The sequence below is a fragment of the Lontra canadensis genome, unplaced genomic scaffold, assembly GCF_010015895.1.
Source record: "Lontra canadensis isolate GAN:19392208 unplaced genomic scaffold, GSC_riverotter_1.0 scaffold150, whole genome shotgun sequence".
Taxonomy (NCBI): domain Eukaryota; kingdom Metazoa; phylum Chordata; class Mammalia; order Carnivora; family Mustelidae; genus Lontra; species Lontra canadensis.
In genome coordinates, this window is record NW_022631144.1 from 187,626 (window position 1) to 215,536 (window position 27,911).

At 38.6% G+C, this 27,911-nt stretch overlaps 1 protein-coding gene across 5 annotated transcripts in view; it reads left to right on the top strand.

Annotated features, from left to right (window-relative positions):
- Positions 1-27,911, top strand: part of NR1H4 (nuclear receptor subfamily 1 group H member 4) — a 66,673-nt gene that overhangs the window by 11,081 nt on the left and 27,681 nt on the right. For 2 of the 5 annotated variants that reach the window (XM_032844303.1, XM_032844306.1), the window contains exons 2-4: positions 2,461-2,591; positions 3,277-3,398; positions 18,752-19,117. In XM_032844303.1, the coding sequence (XP_032700194.1) occupies positions 3,320-3,398; positions 18,752-19,117 (445 nt within the window). In that variant the 5' untranslated portion in view covers positions 2,461-2,591; positions 3,277-3,319. Of the gene's footprint in view, positions 1-2,460; positions 2,592-3,261; positions 3,399-12,337; positions 12,447-18,751; positions 19,118-27,911 lie in introns of those variants that run through there. The other 3 variants (XM_032844301.1, XM_032844302.1, XM_032844304.1) reach the window with 2 other exon arrangements.

Here is a 27,911-nt window from a genome sequence, read left to right on the forward strand (position 1 = left end):
TAAGTAGGAGAAACAGTTAATATAGGTTATTTAATTGAGCTAACATTTCTTGAGGGCCTATTATGTGCCAGGCACTTGAAGGTACCAAGTTATATGAACATATAAAGGAAAATATAGGAATCCAAAATGAAGATGAGTATACCTGGAAAAAACACTACAGAGTTATCATATGGTGAGGAAGTATGAGGGAGCTTGATGAACATGACTAAAGATTAAAAAAGACAAGTGTGAGAAAAAGCACAGAAGGAAACCCAAAGGAAGAGACAAAGAACCGAAATCTATTTTTTTTTTTTTTAAAGATTAGAGGATATGGGTCTTAAATTACAGAGTATACGTTTGGATTAAATATTAGGAAAATAAGAGTCTCTGTACATTGTGAGTTCCTGGAAATTATCATTTTGGAAACTGTGGAATTTTCTATTCCAGAAGAGGAAATCTACCTAGAATAATAGTTCTCTGAATTTTGGGGAGGTTTTCAACCCATTTATTATACAATATGCAGACATGCACACACAATTATTACACATAATTAGTTGATATATTAATATATACACAGTGAATATACACCTATATAATTTATATACACATATTAAACGTTGATTCTCCCTAGTCTACAACTAGCATGTGAGTCTGAATGAGGTCTCATTAACAGTAACAACTCAACTTTCACTGGTTTATTCCTCAGGACCTTTAGCTTTCTGTCAAAGTCCAAGTATTTCAGAAATGCCTTAGGGTCTCCTGTTTGTTCATGATCAGGTTTGTTCTTGCTGCTGCTTCCATTATTTCTTGTATCCATGAGTGAGAACAGTGGCCAACCAGTGGTCACAATTTCTCTGCTTCTCTGTGGGTTATGGTGAGACCTAGCCTGCTGCTCCTATTACACAATTGCCCAGAAGGGCCCTGGTCCTCTTGGGGTCAAAGTTCCTCTGTGATATGTGGCAGAGTGGTGTGAGAGCAAGGGTGGCACTGAAACAAGTACTCTCTCCTACTTGTTGGAAGAATTCTGTTGGAAGGGTCTATCTCTACTTTATACAACAATGTTTCTAGGTTTCATTTTTATTTATAGCTTTTCTTTTCAGCTTATAGTGGTAGGAAGGAGTTTTGAATCCAGTATGGATTGGCCAAACACTGTGCTACAGTGAGAATTACACATTTCTCAAATGACTAAGGTTTGCTTTAGGGTGAAGGTCATGGTTCTTGGCTCCACCTGCCTTTAGAATGGGTTTTCTCCCAGCAGGCTCCTTGGCTTCCTGGAGAATAGATTCTGGTAGGGCATGCCATTGGTTCACTAGATGGGCCCAGATTTGTCTGCATTCCCATAGTGGGCATGGTTTGTATCCTATAGCAGGAGGTTCTCTTTCTTGTGTCTTCAACCACCCCCTCTCTAGTGTCTTCTCATCAACTCAGATGTGCCCTAGTCTTGACCGTCTTTAGAAACTGCCCTTGAAACCACATCCTTCATCAGCTTTTTCCCTATCTTGACTCCTTTTCACACTAAAACCTCTCTATTAGGGCCTTAATCTTGGGGTCATTGTAATGACAATCTGTAATCATCTGTGTATACATGTGATTTTTAAAAATTTTTTTTAAAGATTTTATTTATTTATTTGACAGAGAGATCACAAGTAGGCAGAGAGGCAGGCAGAGAGAGAGGGGGAAGCAGGCTCCCTGCTGAACAGATAGCCCGACGTGGGGCTTGATCCCAGGACCCTGGGATCATGACCCAAGCTAAAAGAGGCCTTAACCTACTGAGCCACCCAGACACCCCCCTGTGATTTTTTTTTTTTTAAGATTTTATTTATTTGACAGAGATCACAAGTAGGCAGAGAGGCCGGCAAAGAGAGAGAGAGGAGGAAGCAGGCTTCCTGCTGAGCAGAGAGCCCAATGCAGGGCTTGATCCCAGGACCCTGAGATCATGACCTGAGCTGAAGGCAGAGGCTTAATCCACTGAGCCACGCAGGCGGCCCCCCCATGATTATTTTTAATGTCTCTTTTCTTTATTAAGCTTGATATCATCAGTCATAGACATTTCTTTTTCCTTTCACTGCTTTATCTCCAAAGATCCAGCCCAGAATTTAGTGCCGAATAAGTTCTCAATAAATGTTTTTTGAAAGCATGAATAATGGAATGAAGGCAGCAGCATAGTCTGGTAGACTACCTTACCCGTAGCCCAGTGTATCTGAATCTCACCTTTGCTTGAACTGGAACATTCTGATGAGTGAAAGAAAAATAAATAAAGACATAAGTAGCAGGGACAGTCTAAAGAAATAAATATTTGCTCAACAGAACTCCTATATTATCTTCCTGAATAGCAAATATAGTTACTTATTTGTAAACAAAATGATTTCTTGGTGGAGACAAGATAAAGAGGTTTGAATATCATCCTTGGAAAACAGCATTGGAAAAGAGATTCTGATAACACAAGTTTTCATTACTTGACCTTTTAAATTACCTCTGCAGGAAAGTGGGAGAAATATTGGAAGGCACGAGGAAAAGAAGACCTAAAAATAAAACTAAAAGTAGACATTGATTCTCTTGGGCTCTTGGATTCATTCTGGACATTTCCTCAGGATGAAACTTCAGACACTTTGGTGAGATCTACCATTATTTTTCTTTTTACCATAACTTTATTTTAGCTCACATAAATATAAACCATGGGAGACCCTGAGAGTGAAAATGCAAGCCTCTGAAATTTTATGACAAAAGCAAAAATTAAGATTCTGAGACAACACTTTCTGAATTTTTGATTTGCCGACATAGTGCCTACTCAAGAAGATTCCAGAAGGAAGTTGTCTTAAATCACTTTTGTGTCTTTGTAAATACCTGCTCAACTTTGGAATAAGGTTTAAGATAATAAGTCATTGATTTATCACATTTTTGTCCATGACTTTCTATTTCTTTCTATTTTTTCTACTTGTAAAAGAAATAAAGAGATAACCAAAATGTCATCAAATCTTGCCCAAATTTCTCAAGTGCTGAAATTTAAATGAAAACATATGGTGTTTTCCCAGACGTTAGAGTCTCTCTTTTGAAGGCACATATCCTGGGAATTTGTGAGTCCAAATGAGGTGTAAAAATGATAAATATTGAAAGCAGATATGTACTGAAAGGCTATGGCAAAATGTCTACAAAGGTATCTATATGCTATTTTGTGTGTAAGTTTTTGTTCCATCCCTCTCTCTTTCTCTCTCTCAACTATCTACACTGCCAATCCCTCCTCAAACTCTCTACTTATTGATTTGTCTTTCAGAGTTTTTTTTTTTTTTTTTTTTGAAGACCACCATAACGAAGGGGCGTTCTCTCCAATAGAACAATTTGGATGGGATCAAAAATGAATCTCATCGAACACTCCCACTTACCTGTCACAGAAGAATTTTCTCTTTCTGACAATTTATTTGGTAAGTTGTCAAGTTCACTTGAATTTAAATAAAAAACAAAGGCAACTTGGAAATATGGGGGGGAATGTCTAGATGATGAATCCAACAGAGACTGGCAAATGTTTTTGTTCCTCCCAAGTACTCAGTAAACTTTAGGTACTATGCCAGATTAGAGGTAGATCAGACCTTGGATTTATTGAACCTAATGGTCTTCTTTTTTATAGATGAGGACTGCAAGACCGAGAGCTTTGTGACTAGCCCAAGGCCATGAGGCTAGATAATTAACAGACATGAGAGTAGAAATGAATTCCTGTTACAGGCTAATTCTGATAGTATTATAGCATGTACTAAAGTATGAAATCGTGCTTCTTATGGTTTAATATTATACCTATAAAAAGCTGAGATTACTTAGATTATAGTTTCCACTATTCATCTCATGCTGGGGGATATATGGCATAGTGTCATGATTAGTCATTTAAATTGGATTGAGGACAAACTGTTCTAGGTTGTTTTCAGTAGATCTGTAACTAGATGATACCATAAAATGATATATTGCTTTGCTTTATGCATTTATGAAAAAAATGTCATTATAAAGAGTTTTAATTGGGAACACCAGCAAACTCAACAGCAGCAATATTTGGGATGGGGTAGGGAAGCCGCCTGCCACTTATAAAATACTTCCCTTTTGTACAATAGCCCTGCTGGGAGACTTAGATGCTCCCAGTTTTCTACTCTCCTACTCTCCATTAATGCATGGAACATGGTAGACTATGATAGTGAAAATGCAAACATTTGAAATTCCACAAAATTCACTGTTTGAAGGGATGATCCCCTATTTGGTTGCAGACATCCTTGAAAGAGATTAATTAATAGCTTATGCTATTATTTACTACTCATTAGAATATTAGTGTACAGTGGTTTAGAGGGTCATTTCCAAGGAGAGTTCTTTTATTTGTATTACCTATTTACATATCTACCTGCCCCATGCAGTATATGAACATTTAAAGGCAGTGACCATATTTTATTAACCTTAGTTTGCATTTGATAAATAAGAATCAAGTAATAAATAATAAAAGGGAAGGAGAAAAGAGGTTTAGAGAAAAAAAAGAGTTATTTATGAATAACTCTCAGAGAGACCTAAGGCACTATTATTTTTTATGAAATGCCAGTTGTCAGACATACTTGTCTTATTTCTTCCATGTGCATGCATTCAAGGCCAATGAGCCCTACCTCTATGGCTGGCTACTTGATTATTTGCTTCTGGTCTACCCTTCTATTAGTTCCTAAAATAAACAGTGCATGGACATCTTCATAATTCTTGTCTACTAATCAGAACTCAGGATAATTAGAACTGTAAGTGCATATCATAAACTAAGGAAAATTTCACATAAGATTATTTTTTCACCTCACTGAAATTTTATGACTACGTGGTAGGATCCCCAAGCAAGCACGTTAGATTGAAGGCTAACCTCATCAGCCATGAAGTGAAAAAGATGTGAACAGAGAGAGCAAAATTGTGGGAGTGCTGTCAAGTTAGAAGCATCTGGGAATGATTGCTTAAGGAAGCACTGTGACTCATGCCTCCAGTGTTGCTTTTCCTTTAGCTCTCCTTTGCTAGACCATATTCTCATCTTATTTCCTAACACTGTCATTTAAGATTCCTGAGAGCACAGGCTGCACATGCTATAAGCACAGCTGTTATTCCTGGCTGGAGCAGTTTTCTCAAATATTCATCTGGTCTTCTCTTCTGGTCCACCAGTATCTGGTGTGGCCATGGGGGCACCTTTTCCTTTTCTATTAAGTTCTAGAGCTAGCTCTAAGCTTATTATTACATCTCTTTCCTCCCAGGCCCTTGATCTCACTCTGCTTAACTAACCTGAGCTAAACGTATGCCAAAGGGGTGGATAAAGACTTGCATTTTAATTTCTTTATTCCTCCTCCTCATCTTCTTTTGTGTCCTGATGACACTGACGGATTCTTTCGGCTTCCCACCCTGAGCTTAGGATGCAGAGCACTAGGGAAAACATTGTGGCTCATGGATGAGTAACTGGCAGTACCCAACTCACCACTCCTGGATCTTGAGATACACCAGAGATTCGCAAGTGTTAACCCATGGGCCCAACTAGCTGGAGAGTGGAATTCTTTTCTAATGGTCTGTGTAATGAATAACAGCTATCAGTCGTTACAACAAAGAAAAGTGAGGCTGATGGTAGAGAATATGGATAGCTATCATTTCTTCCACCCAAAAGTTGAGTACCAGCTATATACTAGGCATTGAAAGAAAGCAGGGAGTAAGATAGGCAAAATCCTAGTGGAGGGTAGACTCACAATAAACATGCAAATAAATAAATAAATAAACAAAATAACATCAGGTAGTGGTGAGTGCTATAAAAACAACAAGACAGGGTGATACCAGAGTAACTGGAAGGATGGGGTTGCTCTAACTTCTGTGGTTGGGAAATGCCTCTGAGGAGTTGACAACTGAGCTCAGACTGAAAGGCAAGAAGCCAAGGAGAACATTCTAGGTGGAGGAAATAGTAAATGAAAAAGCTCAAAGTCTGGAATGGACTTCCTTGTCTTTTCATTTTTATTTAGGGCAGTTGAAATGGTCTAGAGAATGGGCTCTGGACCTTGTATTCTCATTGGACCCTTGTATTCCCAACTAGTATGGGTAATGGGAGATTATTAGACTACATATTCTGGAACCACTGTATAGTTTTAACGTTTGAGTCCATAAATTGCTACAGTCGTGTCAGAAAGTGGTGACTTGGACTCATTGGTACTCATCTGGCACACGATGTGACTTTTAAGGTGGCCTTGGGTATGGCTCTCCTCCCTGCAGGTGATTATAAGGGCCATAATGAAATCCCCGTGTTGGGACATTAGGAAGGTGATATAAAGATTATTCTGCAAATACTGATGAGCACTCACTAATGGGCACTGGAGACAGTGATGACCTCACTAATGGGAACTGGAGACAGTGATGACCTCTGGGAGTGAGGACTTTCAGTGTCTTCCACAGATGGCTATGAACCCCTCACTCGCTGAAGGCTTTGCTTAAGGTGAAGGGGAAGCAGCTCCACAGGTGTAAATGGTAACCCCGAAGAGAAGAGCCCGAAGTAGGGACTTGTATGCAGGTAATCTACGTGAAAGCTGATTGTGAATAGTGGAAGCCAAAGACTGGGGTCATGAGACAGGGAAAGAGGAAAACCAAGACAAGATGAATTATGAGGGTCACTGCTGTGGATGAGGGAACCTGACACCCCTGGGAGTAGCACAGAGAATTGTCTTCCGAGGGACCAGGGACTGGGGCAGTTAGTAACAGGTTGAAGATCACCCCTGAAGACATAAGCTCTCCAGCACTTCTGGGTTGTGCTTCTATTACTCCCAGTGGAATCAGGCCAAGTGGTCTCTTGTGATGTTGGAGAAGTTCTGGGCAGAAAGCAAAAAGATGTGTGGCATGCTCCTGAAATGACAGACTGAATATGAGGTGAGTCTGAACTCAGGTGTGATCATTTGCTGTGGCTACAGCTGAAATGAGGAGTGGGCTGAAGGATGTGACACTGCCACCAGAGGGGTTTGCCACACACTATAAATGGGATTTTCCCCAAAATCAGTTTAAGTATTCAAAGGAAGGCTAAGATTTTGAGGAGGGTGGTACAGATTTGCTCTATAGTTCTGTTTCTTAGGCTGCTATTTGCAGAAAAAAAGGAAAGAAGCCTAGACCAAATGGAGTTGTAGAGAAGAGGCTGGAATGACCTTGTGAGGTCCTTTAATTTATTCTGCTGTCACACGTCCCTGACAAACTCAGATGGGAATCTAGCTCATTGGTAACTCAATCCACACACAGGACTCGGCATGGAAGGACATGGTGACCCAAAAGAGATAAGTCTCTTTTCCTTTGGGACATCCTGCAAGCCAGGAAGCTTGGTCAAAGATTAATTTAGTGAATTGAGAAAGAGTTGCCTGATGAGTGAAGAAGGCAGGGCCTTTATGCAATTAGTGCATAATAAAAGGTAATAATGGCAAAGTCCATAGCTTCCTATGGTTTGGTATGGCGAATAGGGTAGGAGATGGTATGTTAAATACAACCCATGTATTCTTTTAGCAAATTGTGCTTTAAGAACTCAAAAAATCACAGAATTTCAGACTAATAGGAAAGCATTCTAACAATAGCACAGAATAAGCAATAGAAAGTACTGTCTTATGCTCCCGTATCTATCGTTCCCAGTACAATGAGTCCTGGTTCTTTTAGCTCAATGATATTGGGAAAAGTTCACTGAATGTGAGTGGAAATAAGCAATGAAATTGAAAGAAATAGTCTTGGAGGCTATGGAGACACTCCGAAGTTTAGTTTTGTCCTTTGTAAACAGGGATAATGATGACATGTCACAGCTTGTTGGGAGAATTGAATGACTGTCCGGGAAAGTGCTCTGAAGGCATCACATAACATAATTAATCCAGAGTTTGCAATGTAGTTGTTGCTACTAATATTGTTGAAATGACAAACACCACTCTACCCATTAAGGGAAGGAAGTTCTATTTATTTTAACATTGTTGAATGCAAAGAATCTTCCTGGAGCCAACAAAACCTGACAGTATGGAAATAAATGTGCGGATGCCCTAAGAAAGGAAACACATACTCTATCTCATCTTGGTATTATGGCATTGCTAACAATAGCTGTGGAATCCATAGTTTTATATTCTTTTTTATTAGGGTATCTAATAGTCTTTCCCAAGACCCATTCTGAATGAAGCCCAGCAAGTGGTAGGAGGCCTATCTCCCATAATCCCTTTCCTTTAGCTATTTTTTCATTACTTTGTGCTTCTCTCAGCTACTGATGCCTGTTTTCTCTGAGTAAAGCTTTATTTTTATTAGAAGATACTCACTTTGGAATATGATTCTTGTTCATGTCTTTTGCTTAAATTGAAAGAATCTTTCAGATGTTACAAAATCAGCTAGATGTTTTAAAATACAATTAAAGGTCTTTAGATGCAGTTTTGTGGAATATTTCTGAATTTGACTTCATGTATCTGAAGTCACTGGGTTTCTCTCACTGGGTTCAACTCAAGTGAATGTATTTCTGTTCTAATGGGTAAATCACAAACAAAAGTTTCCAGAAGATGGAAGGATACCGTTGGCTCAGACAAAATGGGAGCTATGTTTTAGCATAATTTAAATATTGTTTCTTACCCACATCTTTTCCACAGATTTATGCAATATATAAGATTCTTATTAATTCACTATGGGTTGGTTTTTGTTCTCCCAGGAATCTCAGATCTGGTAACCCTTGTTAGTGGAGTTAAGAAATGGAAGAAGGTAAAGAACTATGGACAGAGAACTTATGACAAAATGGACTACTGCTTCTTTTGATAAGGCATGAATAGTTTGGAAAAGGCTGGAGAGAGATGAAGAATTTTAGACAACTGGCCAGCTGGTGGATAATACCATCCAGGTCCTTGCTCTCAATCTTGCAGACTAAGAAACAGATCTCAATGGAGAGTTCTAAATTCCAAAAGCTTTAAAAACTAAACATTTTAACCAAGCTGAGAAAGGTTGACCATAAAATCAGATTGCAAATTTATACATCTACAGGGATAAAAAAAATTGTGACAATGGTAACAACTACTATTTCTTGAGTGCTTCAGGAAATAGTCAGATATCATGCTTAAGCACATTTTAGACTTGTTAGCAGATTTCCTGCATTCAAGTCTATCTCTGTCATTTACTGGTACATGGTCTTGGACAAATTCCTCAACTTGACACGAGTGACTTGCTTTATTTAATCAAGTTCTCAGAAGAATGCCTAGCACATCATAAGTGTGCCATAACTATCTGCCATTGATATTAATTCTCGCAACACTCTTATGAGCTACATAACATTATTATTCTCCTTCTACTGGTGAGAAAGTGGAAAGTTAACAATGTTTAATAATCTGCTTAAGGTTCTGTAGGTATAAGTGGCATCCAAAATATAATCAAGACAAGCAATTAGAATTAGATGGTTAAGGATCCAGGCAAATAGAACACTCTTCTTAATCTTCTCTGTGGAAAAAGTCTTTCCAATAATATTACATTACTCAAAGTCTATTGGCCAACTTCTCAAGGATAGTTTTCAGAAGAGCATTGCCAATATTTGCTCTGGGACTTCCCTTTTTTCATGGCTTCATAGCTGATGCTCCCACTTACCACGAATGATGCATCATTCATATTGCTCCCAAGTACCATAGGCATAGGACCAACAGAACTTTCCATGATGATGGAATATTCTAGATCCACTTTGTCCGAAATGCTATAACCACTATCCACATGTGGCTATCAAACTCTTAAAATAAAACCAGCATAACTAAGGAATTTATTCTAATTTGTTTAAATTAATTTACATTTAAGTAGCCATATATGACTAGTAGCTATTATTTCAGTGCACAGAATGGCAGAGGAAAATGTATTTTTAGAAAAAAAAAGCATGAGGCTGTTGGGCGTCACTGAGAGAGAAGCAAAGGTGTCCAGTCCATCTTATGAGAATATCCTGCGTGAATTTTACTCAGGAACGACAGTTTCCTAGATCAGCTAAATTGTCCTACTCGTTTCCTTGTTAGTATAGCAATTTCTGAGGACAAGAGGTCCATTTGTTTGGCCATTGAGAAAGTCAGTAGAGAATTCCTTTAAAACAAACAAAAAAAGATTTATTAGGGCGACTGGGTAGCTCAGTTGGTTAAGTGTCTGCCTTCAGCTCCGGTCATGATCCCAGGGTCCTGGGATTGAGCCACACATTGGGCCCCTTGCTCAGTGAGGAACCTGCTTCTCTCTCTTCCTCTGCCTGCTGCTCACCCTGCTTGTGGTCTCTCTCTCTCCATCAAATAGATAAATAAAATCTTTAAAAAATAAAATGGAAAACTCATAGATAGTTTATCCTGGTTTATATCCTCTGGGTAGCTCTCTCACTCATGATCCTCTTAAGGCAAGGATAGCTCTGGGGTTGTGAGAAGACAATGAGGTCAGAAGTAGACTGAGGATTGAGAATATCTTTGCAAACGGTAAGCCTTGATTTGACAATCCAAACCAAAAAATAACCATGGACCATCACTCTTTTCCTCTTTCTTGGCAATGAGGGCAAGTGTGCCTTAGTGCTTCAACCACGGGGTTTGAGTCAGAAGACCTGGGTTAAAGTCCTAACTTAATGCCTTACTAGCTGTGTGACTTTAGACAAATCACTTAGTGTCATTGAGTTGCCTTGTGGAGTCTGTAAAATATGGTAGAAGATAGGGGGCATCATAAATAATACCTTCCTCAGAGGATAAAAGTAGGATCAAATGATGTAATGCATATGGAACCACTTGTAAAAGTGTGAAGGCTGTAGAAATGTCTTGGCAAGGATGATTGCATTTATACAGATCACTTTTGCCTTTCAAACTGCTCTCATATTTATTGTCTTTTTATCTTCACAACACATCTATGAGGGGAAATAGCGCAAGAACTATTATCTATGTTTTACCATCTGTTGATGTAGACAAATGAGGCCCACAGAACCTGAGACTGGCCTAAGGTTATACAAGGTGTCTGGCTGCATTAAGTGTGAGCTTAACCCTGGGCCTACCGAATCCTATTTTAAAACCCTTTCTTCCAAAAAATAGCCAACAGTCACAACTTGATATCCACAGATTATGCTGTAGAATTATTCCTACTCAGTAAGTAAGCCACCCTACAACCTGAGTCCAAAGCTGAGTAATCATAACATTAATGTAGTGACGGTGGGTAGCCATCTATTGTGCTAAGCATTTTATTAAATATTATCTTATTTAATGCTCATTGTAACTCTGTGAGGTTGTATGGTTATCAGCCCCATTTTACAGGTGAGGAAATGGAGAAATAAAATGGTTCAGTAATTTGTCCACATCCATAGCTAGTGAGTACCAAGGGAGTCTGGAAGTATTAGTTTGTTAAGGAGGCTGTAATGAAGGACCAGACTGGGTGGCTTAAAGAACAGGAATGGATTGGGTGCCTGGGTGGCTCAGTGGATTAAAGCATCTGCCTTCAGCTCAGGCCAGAGTCCTGGGATCCAGCCTCGCATCAGGCTCTCTGCTCAGCAGGGAGCCTGCTTCCCTTCTTCTCTCTCTGCCTGCCTCTCTGCCTACTTGTGATCTTTGTCTGTCAAATAAATAATAAATAAAATCTAAAAAAAAAAAAAAGAACAGAAATGGATTGTTTCACTGTTCTTGAGGCTAGAAAGAAGTCCAAAACCAAATGGTTAGCATGTTGATTCCTTCTGAAGGCTGTGGGGTAAGGGTCTATTCCTTGTCTTGGGGTCTATTCTTGGCTTATAGATGACTGCCTTTTCCCTTTATCTCTTCATAGTGTCTTCTCTTTATGTCTGCCTATCTCAGTGTCTACATTTCCCATTTGTATTAGGAGACCAGTTATATGGGATTAGGGACCATCCTCATGAATATTTTAACTTGACTACCTCTATAAAAACCCTCTCTCCAAATAATGTCACATGCTGAGGTCTGGGGGTTAGAACTTCAACATACCAATTTGGGGGGTGGTTGGGGAACACAATTCCACTAACATTGAATATAAACCCAGATCATTTGGTCTTGTACTGTTAAGCATTATGCTTCAGTGCTTTCTGACATAACAAAATTATATTATTCTGTAGACTTTTGATAGGAACAAATGTCAAGACACAGAGTATGGCACTTGACCCCAAATCCACTTTTAGAGCCACTGAATAGAAATCTACTCTACCTATTAAGTTCTAAAACTCGAAAGTGCTCCCCCAAAATATTTAGCTAAAAGACTGGTTTCCAGCTACTAGGCAACTTGGCATCGAGGACTTTTCTCATAAACATTTACAAATATTCTGCTCTGTAATGAAGTTAATCAGTAAACCACACAACCTCTGGCCTCTATTGCTGCTTACCTGGTCTCATTTTCAGTTGCTGTGAGTAAGCTAAGAATGGTAATGCAGTTTCAGGGGTTAGAAAATCCAATTCAAAGTAGTCCTCGCCATAGACATGCATCATCAGGATTTATTATGGAAATGATGAACATGAAGCCTGATAAAGGTAAGACACTGTTCATGGGTGCTCTTGACCAAACTTCTGCAACTGGATTGAGGAAGTGGAGGGCTTTTGTTTGAGATTTTAGCAACGGGTGTCTGTCAAAGATGTCTTAGTCAGAACCAGAAGGCTGGGGTGAGAAGTTGGGACAGGGTGATTTTTGAGGATTTAGGGAGGTGAGTATCTCATTGAGATAAAATCTAAGTATGTTTTCCCTAAAATTGTTCATTAAATATTATGTAAAATTAGCAGGCTTTTCTCAAGTTAAACACTAGGCAGTTCTAATTAATACCTGTAGACACATGAAAAAGCACTCTGAAGCACGTACTTAATGCAGTGTTTTAAAAATGGCACGTCTCAGATCCCAGTGGGTCACAAAGTCTATTTGTGGCTATGACCACCATTAAAAAGTTAGAATAGTTTATAATAGAATAGAATAAGAGTAGAGTAGCATAGAAATGTCAGAGTGCACTTCAAGAAGTAAGGATAAGTGTTATTTTGTGAAAATCTTGTTTCAGTTACTTCTACATATGTTTACGTGTATACAGGAGTTGTGATACAAGATGTATTTCAAACTATGGCTTGTGATGAGAAAAATAAAGAGAGATTGAGAAACACTGATTTACTGAATTAGTTTCATAGCAGATTTATCCCAAATTGATGGAAAATCAGATAAGTAAAGAGTTCAGTTTTAGGCTTACACTATTTGTTTTCTCTGAAGTAAAACATAGATTATTATTAAAACATAGACCATATCATGTAATATTGTCTATTTTAATATTTTTTCAAAACAGATTCTTACCTCTTAAATTTTCAGTTAAAAGAGAAACTCTAATAATTTTTACAATAATTATAATTTTGAATATATGATTGTAGAGTTAGCAGCATACTATTTTATTTAAATATGTTTAAAAGTGATTGACACTGTATTTACAAAATCAGTTAGAAGGCAGGAAAAGCAAATCTTTCTATCATTTCCATTTAATAGGCATTATTAAGCACACTGTATCAGGCTTTGTGTAAGGCACCAGGAATGAAATTTAAAAAGGTGTGTGGGGGGGAATATAACCTAATATATTCCCCAAAGAGTTCACAGACTAACCACAACAATAAAAACACATCACAAACTCCTTGGAGCTGTACTGTCTAATATAGTAGTGACTAGCCACAAGTGGCTATGTAATTTTTAATTTTAATTATTTAAAATTAAATAAAACTGGGTAGCTGGGTGGCTCAGTTGATAAGCGTCTGCCTTTGGCTCGGGTCATGATCCCAGTGTCCTGGGATTGAGCCCTACATCAGGCTTCCTACTGAGCAGGGAGCCTGCTTCTCCCTCTCCCACTCCCTCTGCTTGTATTCCCTCTCTCGCTGTGTCTCTCTGTCAAATAAATAAATAAAATCTTTAAAAAATTAAACAAAACTTAAAACTCTGTTTCTCAATATCACTAACGACATTTCAAGTGTTCCATATTCTCATATGGTTAGTGGCTACCGTATTGATGGTATAGAATATTTCATCACCTCAGGAAGTTCCCTTAGATGGTACTCCTTTAGAGAAACTACTGAATGCTAGAGACTCTACCCAGAAGAATTTTGCTTTCCTTTGCAGGGGGTCTCAGACTTCCCAGGTGTCTGTACATTTGTGTGTTCCCATTTAAAAGCTCTTCCTCGGAGCGCATGGGTGGATCATTGGTTAAGTGTCTAACTCTTGATTTTGGCTCAGGTTATGATATCAGGGTCGTGAGATTGAGCTCTGCATTGGCCTCTGTGCTCAGTGGGAGTCTGCTTGAGATTCTCTTCCTCTCCCTCTACCTGTGCCTAAACTCTCTCTCTAAATATAAATACATAAATACATAAATCTTAAAAAAAAAAAAAACCACTCTTCCTAACCTCTCAGGGAGCATTCCCCATCATAAAGGAATCTAAATCCCCCCACTTTGGGATAGACTGATTCTGGAAAAGCACTTATAAATCCAAATTTATAGATATATATATATTATTATTTACTTTAAATTGTACTAAAGTAAAAATAAATTTACTTTTATAGAAATCATGTTTTAAAGTTGACCCATCTCTGCTCTTCCACATCTGTGCTTTATCAGAGAGTTCTGGTATTTGTTTGCTTGTTTTTGTCCCAGACCTTAATATCTCTATACACACACACACACACACACACACACACACACGCACACACATGCCTGCATGTGTAGGGAATGACTGGGGCCTTTTGTATCTGTATTCCTTTTGTCTTGTTCACTGTTTGTATCCTCAGAGCCTAACACATTGTCTGGAAGATAGCAAGTATCAATACAATATTTATAAATGAAAGGAGTATCCTATAATTTATGTTATCAAAACAGACTAAGATAATTACTAATTAACTATCAGTTAACTATTAAAATCAGGATTTTGCTAGGTTCTTTAGGGAACAAACATGTCTTTTCATGACATTCAACTTATCAAAACGTTTCCTCAACTACTTTATTTTATACTCAGAACTACCTTATAAGATAGCAAGGCTGGCTGTTAATAGTTGCATTTTATAGAAGAAATTAAAACAGAAAAAATGTTAGGCAGTTGTTCAAAGTCTTACAGTCAATTCACGATGGAAGTTGTTCTAATCCCACTATTTTGGGTGCTGTTGACCATGCTGGGCTTCTTATTATAAGTTGCCTGTATACTGTGGAGATTTGATGGGGACACTGAAATACTACATGTGGATGTGCTTTGAGGATAGAAGCATTATTTAATAATATTATGTGCTATTCTCATATTCTTACCATGTTTTCTTGCTTTCATATAATATTGTCAATGTCTTTGTGAAAGCTTTCCATTTTGCATGAAATGATTCCAAAGGACCAATAAGATTTTGATACCACGATCTGACTTTAGTCGGGACTACATGCTATCTATTGATTATAAGAATACTAGCTTAATTGAAACAATGATTTGAGATCTTGGAATCGTCACGTGAGGAGGAAAAATTACACATTTCCCTGGATTTTGTAAAATCCAGTTTCTGTCATTAATTGTTTGACCTCAGGCAAGTTGCTTTACCTTGTTGGATCTGCAGGGGTTGCGGGTGGGAACCAGTAATTGACAGGGTAAGATCGGTTGGGGGATAAAATCCAGCAATAAGTATAAGTGAAAGTAATGCTTTTAATGCTTTTCAGTTCTTTTCAAACCCATTCACTCCACAAATTTTAGTCATATTTGGTTATAAAATAGATCAGGATTTTGCTTATATTTTATCTCTTCTTTTTGTTGTAATCATATTCTATTTCATATTCTTCTATTTTGTGGTAATAAGACAAAGCACCATTGCCAAAACTTTGTCTTTCAGATATAATCACTTAGTGTTGGTTTTATATGGAGAAGTCAGGCATAGAAGACAGGAAGTTAATTTTTTCCCAGATAGTATATACTTTGTGCTTCGACAATCTTTTTCTGGGTCAATGCAGAAAACATTCTTTTCAACAAACTTTTGGTACACATATATTCCACTTTGCCATTGTAGAAAAGCCTTGAGTTCTCATGCCCATAGTCTTTTAGTCATTCACTTATGGAGATTTTAGATATAAAGAAGAACTGTAAGGTCATCCAGCATGAAGTCTTTTCTTTAGAGATGAGCAAAGGGCAGCTCGCGGAGGATAGGTAAGTACCATGTAACTAAACTCAGAACACCCTGGGACCTAGAGTCAGGGAAGACATCCCAAAAGAAGCTATAGTTAGAAGGAAATTTAGAGATAGATTAAGTGGAGAATAGTGAGATGAAGCTCTGTGAGCAAATGGCTGTGTTGCAGAAAGTTCTAGGCTCAGGAAGCAGTGGAGCTGGGGGCAGGGAAGGGAGGTTCTGAGTCTGGAACCTGCAATGCAGATTCAAGGATTAGGTAACTCAAAGCATGAGAAATGGCTGGAAGAGAAAAGGTAGGATCATGTGGCACCTCACATACCTGATTGCAGCTTACCTGCAAACAGAGGTATTGAAGGGACTCACCAGCTGAGATACAGAGGGACGAAGAGAAAACCGTGAACTCTCATGCTTTAAAGCATCACACATCTGAAATTATCCCAGAGAGGAGTGATTCAGCACATGGTTTTGAAGTCAGACTGTCAAAGTTCAAATCTCAGCTATTTAGGAATGTAGGAGTAAAGTTGCCTCCCTTCTCTGTGCCTCATGCTACTCATTTGTAAATGTTACCCACCTCATAGGAGTTTATGAGAAGAATTGCAAATATACAAGCTCCTGGCACTAGGAGAGAGTTTCTAAGAGTTTTCTGACAGTAGTAGTAGCAATAATAACAACCACAGCAATTTTGGGGGGCACTGCAAATCTATAGATGCGTAGATCTACAGTCCCTAATGGACAGTTTTAAATTCCAAAAGCTTTAAAAATGAAACATTTTAATCAAAGTTTTGACACAAATTTCTCTGGTGACAAAAACCTGACCCCAAATGGATGGGAGGATATTAATGGCCTTTATTTATTTACTTATTCTGCATCATATGAATATTTATACATTTCACCATGGAAGATTGCTGTGTTTGATTCCAAGTTCTGTCCCAGACCACACAGGGAGAAAGAGCACTGTGTTCTGTTCTAAAACACAGTCAATCAGTTCTGAATTCCAAAACACATGTGACCCCGAAACTTTCATAAAGAACTGTGGAATAATCTGTATTACCTCATTCAATCCTCAACATAACTCTGGATAGATATTTTCATCCCGAGCTTGCTGCCATCAAAACTGGGCTCATCAGTAGTTCAGCAATTTGCCCAAAGTTCCACTGTTCATCAGAGGTGGAGTTGGAATTTTGGGCTAGGGTTGCCTGACCATGCTTTGAAGAATCAGACACATTTGTATACTCTTTTATATCTTATTTATGTTTGTTAAAATTTTTAGCATTTTGCATAGCTTAAATATTTTTATTTTCTAAAGAGTCATTGTTTGTGTTTCTAGGAAATAGAAGCACTTTCACAACCTGATAGTTTTCTAACACCTAGAGGTTTTATAGATAAAAGGCTCATTTTGTAATAACGGCAGTAGGAATAATGATTATTATTACTATTTTAATGGCAACTCTAATTTATCTGGCACTCTCTGTGTGCCAAACATTTAGCAAAGTGCTTGGCATACATGATCTTGTTTAATTCTTACATCAACCTAATGAGGTAGCTATTATTCTCTGTTTTATGAAGAGAAATTTGATCCCTAAAGACATTAAATAAATTGCCAAGATGCACACAGAAAATAAGTAACAGGACTAGAATTTGAACCATACTCACAGTTCCAGGCACTGCATTCTTTTTTTTTTTTTAAAGCTCCTTCTTTGTTTTATCATGATTAAAATACTAATCTACATGGCAAAGTTACAAACAGCATAAACACCATACAACCTCCTACCTCAGAAAACAATGGAACAATCTCACTTTCCAGTCACCATCATCCAGTTTCTTTTGTATCGTGCAGAAACTTGCCTTGTACACATGTGTGTGCACACACACATTGTTCTTTTAATACCCACATAAATATATACATTATTCTATAAGTTAATATTTTCAAATGACATCATATCATAGAAACCTTTCTTTATCAACACATATAGATCTAAATTCACATCTACATAATATTTCAGTGCATGGACATAATGCAATTTAATAAGACTCCTATTGGTGGATATTTAAATTAGTTCCTGATTTATAGTTTTTACAGATTTTCCTACACATTGATATCTTTACAGAAGCTTTTCACACAAATACGTGCCTATTTCTAAAATAAATTTCCTTGCAGTCTAATGTCTGCATTAAAAGAGTATTTGAGTTTCATATGCTGAAGGATAATGAATAATTGTCCTCTAAGAATGTTTGTTTTTCTAAGAGTGTTCTATTAAGCATTTTTAACCTTTACTTATTTGAGGATGAACATGGTCATTTTATATTGCAATTTAAATTTAAATTTAATTGTTGATAAAGGTGAGTGCATTTTTGTATGTTTATAAAACACTTTCTGTTTGTATTTCTAAAAACTGTCCTTTCATATCCTTTATCTCCCATGAGGTTGTTGAATTTTTCTTATTGGTTTGCAAGTGCTCTTTACCTGTTAGTGATATGAGTCTTTGGTCTGTCTTTTATGTTGCAGATATTTTTCTGAGCTTGTAATTTGTCATTAAATCTTTTTTATAGTTTTTTTGTTTTTGTTTTTGTTTTTTGGTTTTTGGGTTTTTTTGCTGTAAAGAAGTTGTCAATTTTTATATAGTTGAATTTTTGTCTTTTCTTAGACATTAATTCCAATTTTGTTATTCTTGTCCAGGTGTACTAACAGAGCAAGCAGCAGGACCTTTGGGACAGAATCTAGAAGTAGAGCCATACTCACAATACAACAATGTTCCGTTTCCGCAAGTTCAGCCACAGATTTCCTCGTCATCCTATTATTCCAACCTGGGTTTCTATCCCCAGCAGCCCGAGGAGTGGTATTCTCCTGGAATATATGAACTCAGGCGAATGCCAGCAGAGACTCTCTACCAAGGAGAGATTGAGGTAGCAGAGATTCCTGTAACAAAAAAGGCCCGAATGAGTGCATCCGCAGGGAGAATAAAAGGGGATGAATTATGTGTTGTTTGCGGAGACAGAGCATCTGGTTACCATTATAATGCACTGACCTGTGAGGGCTGCAAAGGTAAGCACCTCTGGTTGGCCATTCTCTCCTTGAGGTTTTACTCTTTGAACTGGTTGTTGAAATCCCTCAGACTGAATTCTTCCCTTTTTCCAGATAACTTCCCATTTTCTATTCCTACCTGCCTACCTGTTAATAAATCTCTAGGAAAAGCCTTTTAGTGTATTTAGCTTATATATAAGTAAAATATTTTCTAGTTACAACCTCACATATGGTTAAAGAAATTAAATGGATTATGGGGTTTTTGTTTGTTTTTGAGAGAGAGAGAAAGCAAGCAGAGAAAACGATAGAGAGAGAGAGAGGGAGAAAGAGAACCCCAAGCAGGCTCCATGCCCAGCAGAGAGTCTGACGTGGGGCTCAGTCCCACAACTGTGAGATCACGACCTGAGTCGAAACCAAGAATCAGACACCACCCACGCTGCCCTGTTGTTTTTTTAAAAGAAAGAGAAACTGTTGAACGCATCTCTTTTAAAACTGAGATCAAAGAGAATAAGACTCTATTAGTTGATGTATTTATTAAACCTCAATAGTAAACTTATTAGTTCTAATACTTCATTCCCATTTTATAGATGAGAAAAGTGGGTTACTTCCTCAAGGCTTCACAGATAATTAGAGGTGGAGCTTCCAATCCATAACTGATAGGCCTAACTCCAGAGCCTTTGCTCTGGAGTTAACCACTAGCCTATCCTGTCTTTTGATCCTTGCCTACTGAGTGGTCATTCTACTCTTTGAGCTATTTGCTCAAGACTAATATTGACTAAATCAACGGATAAACTATTGGTATTTTCTGGGCCAGAGAATAAACCTCTGAAGTCAGTAATCTGAGTCGGGTCACCTCCTTACAGGTGAACACTTTGTGAAACCTGGTCCTCCCAAGAAGACTCTGGGGCATCCAGGGAGAACGGAGTGAAATCAGTGTGCCTAAGACAACCCCCAAAACGCTGACTTTAAAAGTGGGCAGGGGAGGGGCGCCTGGGTGGCTCAGTCATTAAGCGGCTGCCTTCAGCTCAGTGCATGATCCCAGGGTCCTGGGATTGAGCCCTGTGTCCGGCTCCTTGCCCAGCAGGGAGCCTGCCTCTCCCTCTCTCTCTGCCTGACTCTTCCCCTGCTTGTGCTGTCTCTCTCTCTCTCTCTCTGGGTCAAATAAATAAATAAAATCTTTTTAAAAATTAAAATAAAAGCAGGCAAGGGAAGAGTTGCCCCTAAAAGATATACAAGGAAGCCAGAAATGGGAGGGGACCAGAAAAGTACAGGATCACAGAACACAAGGGGACAGTAAAGTACTCAGGAGAGAACCCATCCTTGGGGAAATTCAGGAAGGAAAAGCTGGATCCGGATGCAGATATAATTTTTAAGAGCAGAGAAAGGTTGAGCTTTTTCATTGATTCTGACTTGAGACTTTGCCCCCATGGTGGGAGCAAAAGGACCAGAGTGCGGGGAGAAGATGAGACGGAGCGAGGAAGAGCCTGTGTTCTACATCAGAGGTTGGCAATGGTTTTTTCCCTGTAAAGAGAGAGTAAATATTTCAGGCTTTGCACCATCGCGGTTTCTGTTGTGATTACTCAACTTTGCAAACACACCCACATAAAGAAGGGGCATAACTGTGGCTTTATTTAACCTACAAAAATAGGCAAGGAAATTAAAAAAAAAAAAAAACAGACAGTAGGCTGAATTTGGCCCATAGGCCTGGCTGTATTTTGCTGACCCTATTCTAGACCAATGGCTATGGAGATTGAGTGCGAGAAGTAACTGGAAGCTGGGTAGCGAGACAATACAACACTCAGGGCATGGATATGAGACACGTAAACTCATTTTGTATGGCTGGATTGAATTGTATAGCTGGATTGAAATCATGGAAACTATATTTCATTCAATTCAGGATTATTCTACTCATCCCCCTCCCCCCAAAAAAACCCCTACCTTTCTCTGGGGTTTTGTCTAAATTCTATGATTACACAGTGTCCTGCAGGGATTGGGCATTGTGGGGGAGACTCTGGTTTTCACCATTGTTAATGCGGTACGGCATCTGCTGTGTGTTATTCTAGCTGGTCTTCAGTCACCAGTCAGAAGGGTCTTTGAGGCTCCATTCTGGGGTCTTGAGCACACTTCTCCTTCCTATCTGCTCTGCCTGCTGTTCCACAGCTCAGGTGGGTGGGTTCCTGATGCTCCTCCCATGTGGTGCGGACATGCCTGGATGCTCAGAGAGACCATTTCACCTGTTCCTATGCCGCCCTGAGTACCAGCAGACCCAGATGCCTCTCTAGGCTGTCTCCAGGAAAGGGCACAAGAATTCTTTTGTTCTAGGACTCCTGAATGACATGGAGTTGCTATATTCTTTCAATACACACATCCCAGGATACCGTCTGGGCATGAAGGTGGGAGGGACAGAACTCAGGGCCTTCTCATGAACTTAACATGACTTGGCTTTTTTTGTTTCTCTTTATTTGTCTATCTATCCCAACTTGGGGAAAATTAGTGTCTGGGATCTTGATGCTTAGGCTTTTATGACTGAAAAGCCAATAATGAGCTCCTTTGTGCTTTGCATATGTTCTCTTTAGGAAACAAATGAAAATTATCCTAGCTTAGTGAATAGGAAGGAGGTTCACAACACAGGGTAGACTACAAGGGAAAGAACCAGTACCCCGTGGCAGGCAGGCCTACTTGGCCAACTTGGCCCCCCACTCCACACTCCTTGGATATCTGTGCTTACCAAATACAGAATGAGTCTTACTCCATAGCTTTCCATCAAAGGAAGGGTGTGGATTTGGGGGTTTCCTAGACTGTCATTCTTGGCTGAGTAAGCATGTTACTTAATATATTGGTCAGAGTTCAGTGAAATAAAACAAATAAAAATTTCTATCAGTAAGGAATTAATACAGGAGAAGTTGGAAGGGTAGAGGAGCAGGTTCTGCGCTGAGTCTCCAAGAGGATGCTCAGGGTCACCCTGCAGAACTGGCCTGCCAAGGACTTGTTATGGTCAAGAAGATGGGAAAACGAGAAGGTAACACAGAGCTGTTGGCTCCAGAAAGACATCACCATAGCTGTCATCTAAGGATCAGAATGATGCCTCCCCCGTAACTACTGGCTCCAGAGCAATGGCTTGCCAGCTAAACTTAATATACCCATGACAAATACCCTGTTGTCTTGCCTTTCAATGCCCTCGAAGTTAGCAACAGGAAACCAAGATGGTGCCATAGCACAATTCCACAGCCCTGCTTGCCAGCAGAAACAAGTCTTACAAGGGCATCTGTCCTGCAGAGCTTAAATCATATCCACAATGTTAGCTGCAAGGGATTTTGGGAAAGATGGTGTCCAGTTTTCCTGCCTTTACAATAGAGAACGTACCCTAGAGTAGAAGTGGGTGCCATGGATATCTGGCCAGCCAATTCTTAGTTTGTGGAATACTTGGCTTTTCTGAGCCTTCACACTGCAAAAAAAAGGGTAATATCTATTTCACAGGGTCTTTGTAGAATTAACTTAATTTTATATGTAAAGATCCTGGCAGCTCTCTTTCTTTAGGACTTCATTGCACGTCTGTCAGATCTGTGATACTTACACACACATACACACAGGAGAAAGTTTTTAAAAACTTAAAAACAAAACAAAGATCATGGTTAAATATCCTGATTTCATTAGTCTCATATCTATTTCTTTTTTTTTTTTTAAGGTTTTATTTATTTGACAGAGATCATAAGTAGGCAGAGAGGCAGGCAGAGAGAGAGAGGGAAGCAGGCTCCCTGCTGAGCAGAGAGCCCGATTCGGGACTTGATCCCAGGACCCTGGGACCATGACATGAGCTGAAAGCAGAGGCTCTAACCCAGTGAGCCACACAGGAGCCCCTCATATCTATTTCTAATTATAATGAAAGTTTTATTGTCAACACTTAGGGCATCAATGAGAGAAATTCTAATACATTTTTAAAGATCAATGATTCTAAGAACACAAGCATAACACACTGACAGTGTCTGCCATTTGCTCAGCATCAGATTACATCAAGAGCTTTCTTTTCTCCCTCTTATCAGTGGGGCATATGAAAATGTGCTCACGTGTGGGTGAATTTTGATTCAAACTTCAATCCTCAGCTAACAAAACTGATCTGAATCTGACTGGAAATTTCAAATGGCTGCATTTCTAAATAGGTCTATGTCAGTCACATCCATCACCAGGCTGGGAGAGTCTACACTTGTCAGTGAGAGAATGGTAGAATTCTTTTTTTTGTTTGTTTGGGGTTTTTTTTTGTGTGGTTTTTTTTTGAATGGTAGAATTCTTAAAGGGTATTTTAATGAGTAAATGGGTGACCTATGGTCCTTTTGAACATATTCTAACTTAGTTCTGAAGTTCTAGAAAAGACTCCATAGTTGTTGAGTCTATTCTGGTGTGTGGAATAGATGCAGAGTGTTTCCAATGGGCCCTTTGTTTATGCATGAGGGCTGAGGCGCCCTGACTCACACATGAACTTCCTGAAATCCTATTTGATTTTGAGGTCTGAGTTTATAAAATTTGATCATGATCCTACTGAACTCTATAGGTCCAATTATCTTGGAGTGGGATGCAAGGGGGTGGGGCTTAAACTATTTTACCACATTGGAAGCCTTTTGTAGTTAAGTGTTATAAAAGTGGCAAGAGGAATCAGATTCTGATGGCAGACAACCCAGATTTCAACACCCTCTTCCCGTGCTGCTGATTCTCTTCTCAGATGTTCCAAGTTACTGAATGTGTCTGGGCTTCAGACTTCTCTCCTATAAAGTGAGGATAGTAATAAAGATGAGGAGGGGGAGGTTGAGGTTGAGATGAGGATGATGGTGTTGCTGGTGAGAAACAGATAAGATATATCAAATGATTATTATGCACAGGTTTTATCTGGGGCTTTACCTGTACTAGCTCATTTAATCCTCAGGACCATGCTTTGAGGTAGGTACCTAGGGGTTGGTGAGAGGATTAAAGAAGATAAAATGGGGGGCGCCTGGGTGGCTCAGTGGGTTAAGCCTCTGCCTTCGGCTCAGGTCATGATCTCAGGGTCCTGGGATCGAGCCCCGCGTCGGGCTCCCTGCTCAGCGTGGAGCCTGCTTTCCTTCCTCTCTCTCTCTCTGCCTGCCTCTCTGCCTACTTGTGATCTCTGTCTGTCAAATAAATAAATAAAATCTTTAAAAAAAAAAAAAGAAGATAAAATGTTTAAAGCAATTAACATAGTACTTGCTTATGGTACTCAATAATTGTCCTTCAATAAATGTCCATTATTGGTTTCACTTATTTGTGGAGTATAAGAAATAACACGAAGGATATGGGGAGATGGAGAGGAGAAGGAAGTTGAGGGAAATTGGAGGGGGAGATGAACCATGAGAGACTGTGGGCTCTGAGAAACAATCTGAGGTTTTGAAGGGGCGGGGTGGGGGTGGGAGGTTGGGGGAGCCTGGTGATGGGTATTATGGACGGCATGTATTGCATGGAGCACTGCGTGTGGTGCATAAACAATGAATTCTGTTACACTGAAAATAAATTAAATTAAAATAATAATTTTAAAAATGTCCATTATTATTACTATTATCATTAAGTTACTGTGAAGAAAAAAATGAGACATTGTTTTTGAAACATCTAGCTCTATGCCTAGCACACTTGAATGCTCAGTAAGCATTAGATTTTGCTCCTTTGTTGGTGAATTCTTATTATTTTATTGTTGTTATTCTTCTGTTCATCCAGACTCTCAAACTTTGATCATACACAGTCTTCGAAACTCTCTCTCTTCCTATTAGTTAATTAAGTAAGCCTCCAGCTCCTGAGAGTTTGAATTCATTAATTCAGTTCTTTATTCAGCAACTATTATTAGGTACCAACCATATGCCAGGTTTTATTCTAAGCATAGGAGATGCAGTGAACAAAACAGACAAAATTCCAGCTCTCTTAGTCACCATTTTAAAGCAAAGCAGGGAAACAGTTTATATAACTGAGCTAAAATAGACAAAAAGAGAAAACAGTAAGACAAAAAAAAAATAAAAGATTAAAAAATATAAAAGCAATGAAATAGTGTCAAAAAGAACATACAGAAAAATTAAATGGTAAAAGAATGATTTCCAGTGGATAAAAATTGAAATTTCAAATAAATATATAGTTAATGTGCAAGAGAAATAGAGACTATAAAAATTACATTTAAACAAGAAGGCATGTTTAAACTAAATACATAAGCAATATGTAAATATGAAAGTAGTGACTAAAAAAACCTCTAGTTTGCTTAAGCCTCCAGCTACTGGGAGTTTGCCCACCTGGGAGTCTGAATGGCTCTTAAAGAGATGCAAAATCAAGCTCACACAGAGCATTATTACCCCTCCCTTCATTTTCCCAATCTAAATGCATTGACCTCCACCTCCATCATCTTTGAGATGACCCAGTGTAACCCTTTCAATGAGGGGTTGAAAACAAAAGCCCAATGCTAGAGTTATCTTTTTTTAGAGGTAGACGACTTTAGCTTTTGTTTTATCAAGTGAACATGGGAAAATGGCTAGCCTCTTGGGATGGGAAGGAAAAGTAAAAAACGGCAGGGGGTGGGGAGAAAAGGTTAACCCCGCAAATAGCAAAAAGAACGAACAACAAAGCATCCACAAATCACTCAATAAATTATTCTTTCATATTAGCATTGCTAAAATTATTGAAAAACACATTAATGGACGCAAATTATTGGGGAAGGTAATGAGTCTCTGTTATGGGCTGAACAATTCCCACCACAGACTGTTTATTTCATTTACCTTATAATGGTTCCAGTAGATGGTATTATCATTTCCTTTTTTGCAAATAAAGATACCAATACTCAAAAACTTGTCCAGGCCTCATGACTATGAAAGAATGGAGTAGAATTGATCGTCAGATCATCAGGACTCCTAAGTTATATTTTATCTCTGTGCTGTCTTTTTTTGTATCCTTCTGTTAATGACTTTCCAAAGACAGCACTAAAGCATATGCAAGGAAAATGAGTGTTGTAAAAGTTGGTTCTGTGCTTAGAGAAAGAACACACCAACAAAGAGAAAAACAAACAAAATCTAGGTGATAGTGAATCCAAACCCATTGGTTATTTGACAGAATGATCTCCTGGCACAGGAGCAGGCACAACCATAAATTATTGGACAATATTCATTTGTGTACAAAATAGACCATCTTCTTAATAACTAAGTAGGATCGTGAGCCACTTTCACACATAGAAATGACAACCACTAGTCATATCACTTTTAAAAATAAAGAATGAGGCATCTAAGTATCTCCATTTCTAATTGTGATATATATAATTTAAGAATTGCCTTTGTGGGAGCTTACCTTGCAATGTCTTATACTTTGACCCTGCACCTTGTATTAATAGGTTATGGTGAAAGTAGGAATAGACCAAGAGGTGCCTCCCAGGCAAACCTGCACAAAGGTGATCCTCAAATGATTTTAGGAAAGAGAGTGGTTTCATTAAGTAGCCTCGGAGATTCCCTATTCACTCCTCTGAGATGCTGTTTGTGTTTGTGCAGCCTGCTTTTAGCAGTCTGGAAGGAGGACAAGACGTGTGGCTGGATAGAATGTTTTGGTCCTTATCTTCTAGGCACGGAGACTCCCCATTCCTTCTGGGCATTGCCCTGCACTGTGGTTTATATTCATTGCTTGAGATTACATGCAAATACACTGTTCTCCGTGGCTTAGATGGATGGTGAACTTTTGTAAAGGGTCAGATAGTTAATATTTTAGGCTTTGTAGGTATTAAGGTCTCTGGCACAACTACTTGACTGCCATTGTAGTGTGAAAGCAGACATGCATGTAAATGAATGAGCTTTATATTCAAATAAAGCTTTATTTATGAACACTAAAATTTGAATGTCATACAACTTTTATATACCACAAAATAACTTTCTTTTGAGTTTTTTTTCACTCACTAAACATGTAAAAACCATTCTTAGGTTGCAGATCATGCAAAAATAAGCAGAAATTGAACTTGCCCTGCATTTTGTCGTTAGCCAACTCTTGGCTTAGCACAATGTTCCCGCTGAATGCTTATAGGCCATCAGCATCTTGTATCTGAACTCAGTTTCCTCCATTGCTCCTAATCCTGCATTCTCTGCACCTATTCTGGGCATGTTTTTCACAAATTTACTCTGTTCCCTGGCTTTCAGAGATTAATCAGCATTTAATACACTGAGGTATTTGTATTCTAACTCTTAGAGATTATGCTGTTTCCATGAACTTTTCTCTTATTTTGTGGTATTTTTTTTGACAGAAGGGAGTATAGAAGTTTGATGGATGCCCTTTGACTACTAAGTTGTTTGTAGATTTGTCTGCTCTGAAAGGATGTTAGCCAACTTCTCAAAATAATTCAAAGTCAGTCCTTTAAAAATGTATTTAAGAAAAAAAATCAATACAGATTATAGTTGATAAAAGTAAGTATTAGAGAAGTCAGGTGAAATTTTTTTTGTCTGTCTGTGGCTCTCCAGTAGGTTAAAGGGTGAAAACCTCAAAGTTATCAGCAGAGTTATCATAATTTTCATCACAAGTAACAACTGGTATTGGTGAGAGTGTGGAGAAAACAGGACCCTCTTGCCATGTTGTTGGAAATGCAAACTGGGGCCGCCACTATGAATGTCCCTAAAAAAGTTGAAAATAGAACTATCGTGTGATTCAGTAATTGCACTACTGGGTATTTACCTAACGAATACTAAACACTAATTCAAAGGGATACATACACCCCTGTTTATAGCAGTATTACTTACAATTGCCAAGATATGCAAGCAGCCCAAGTGTCCATCGGTAGATGAATGGATAAAGAAGACGTGGAATACGT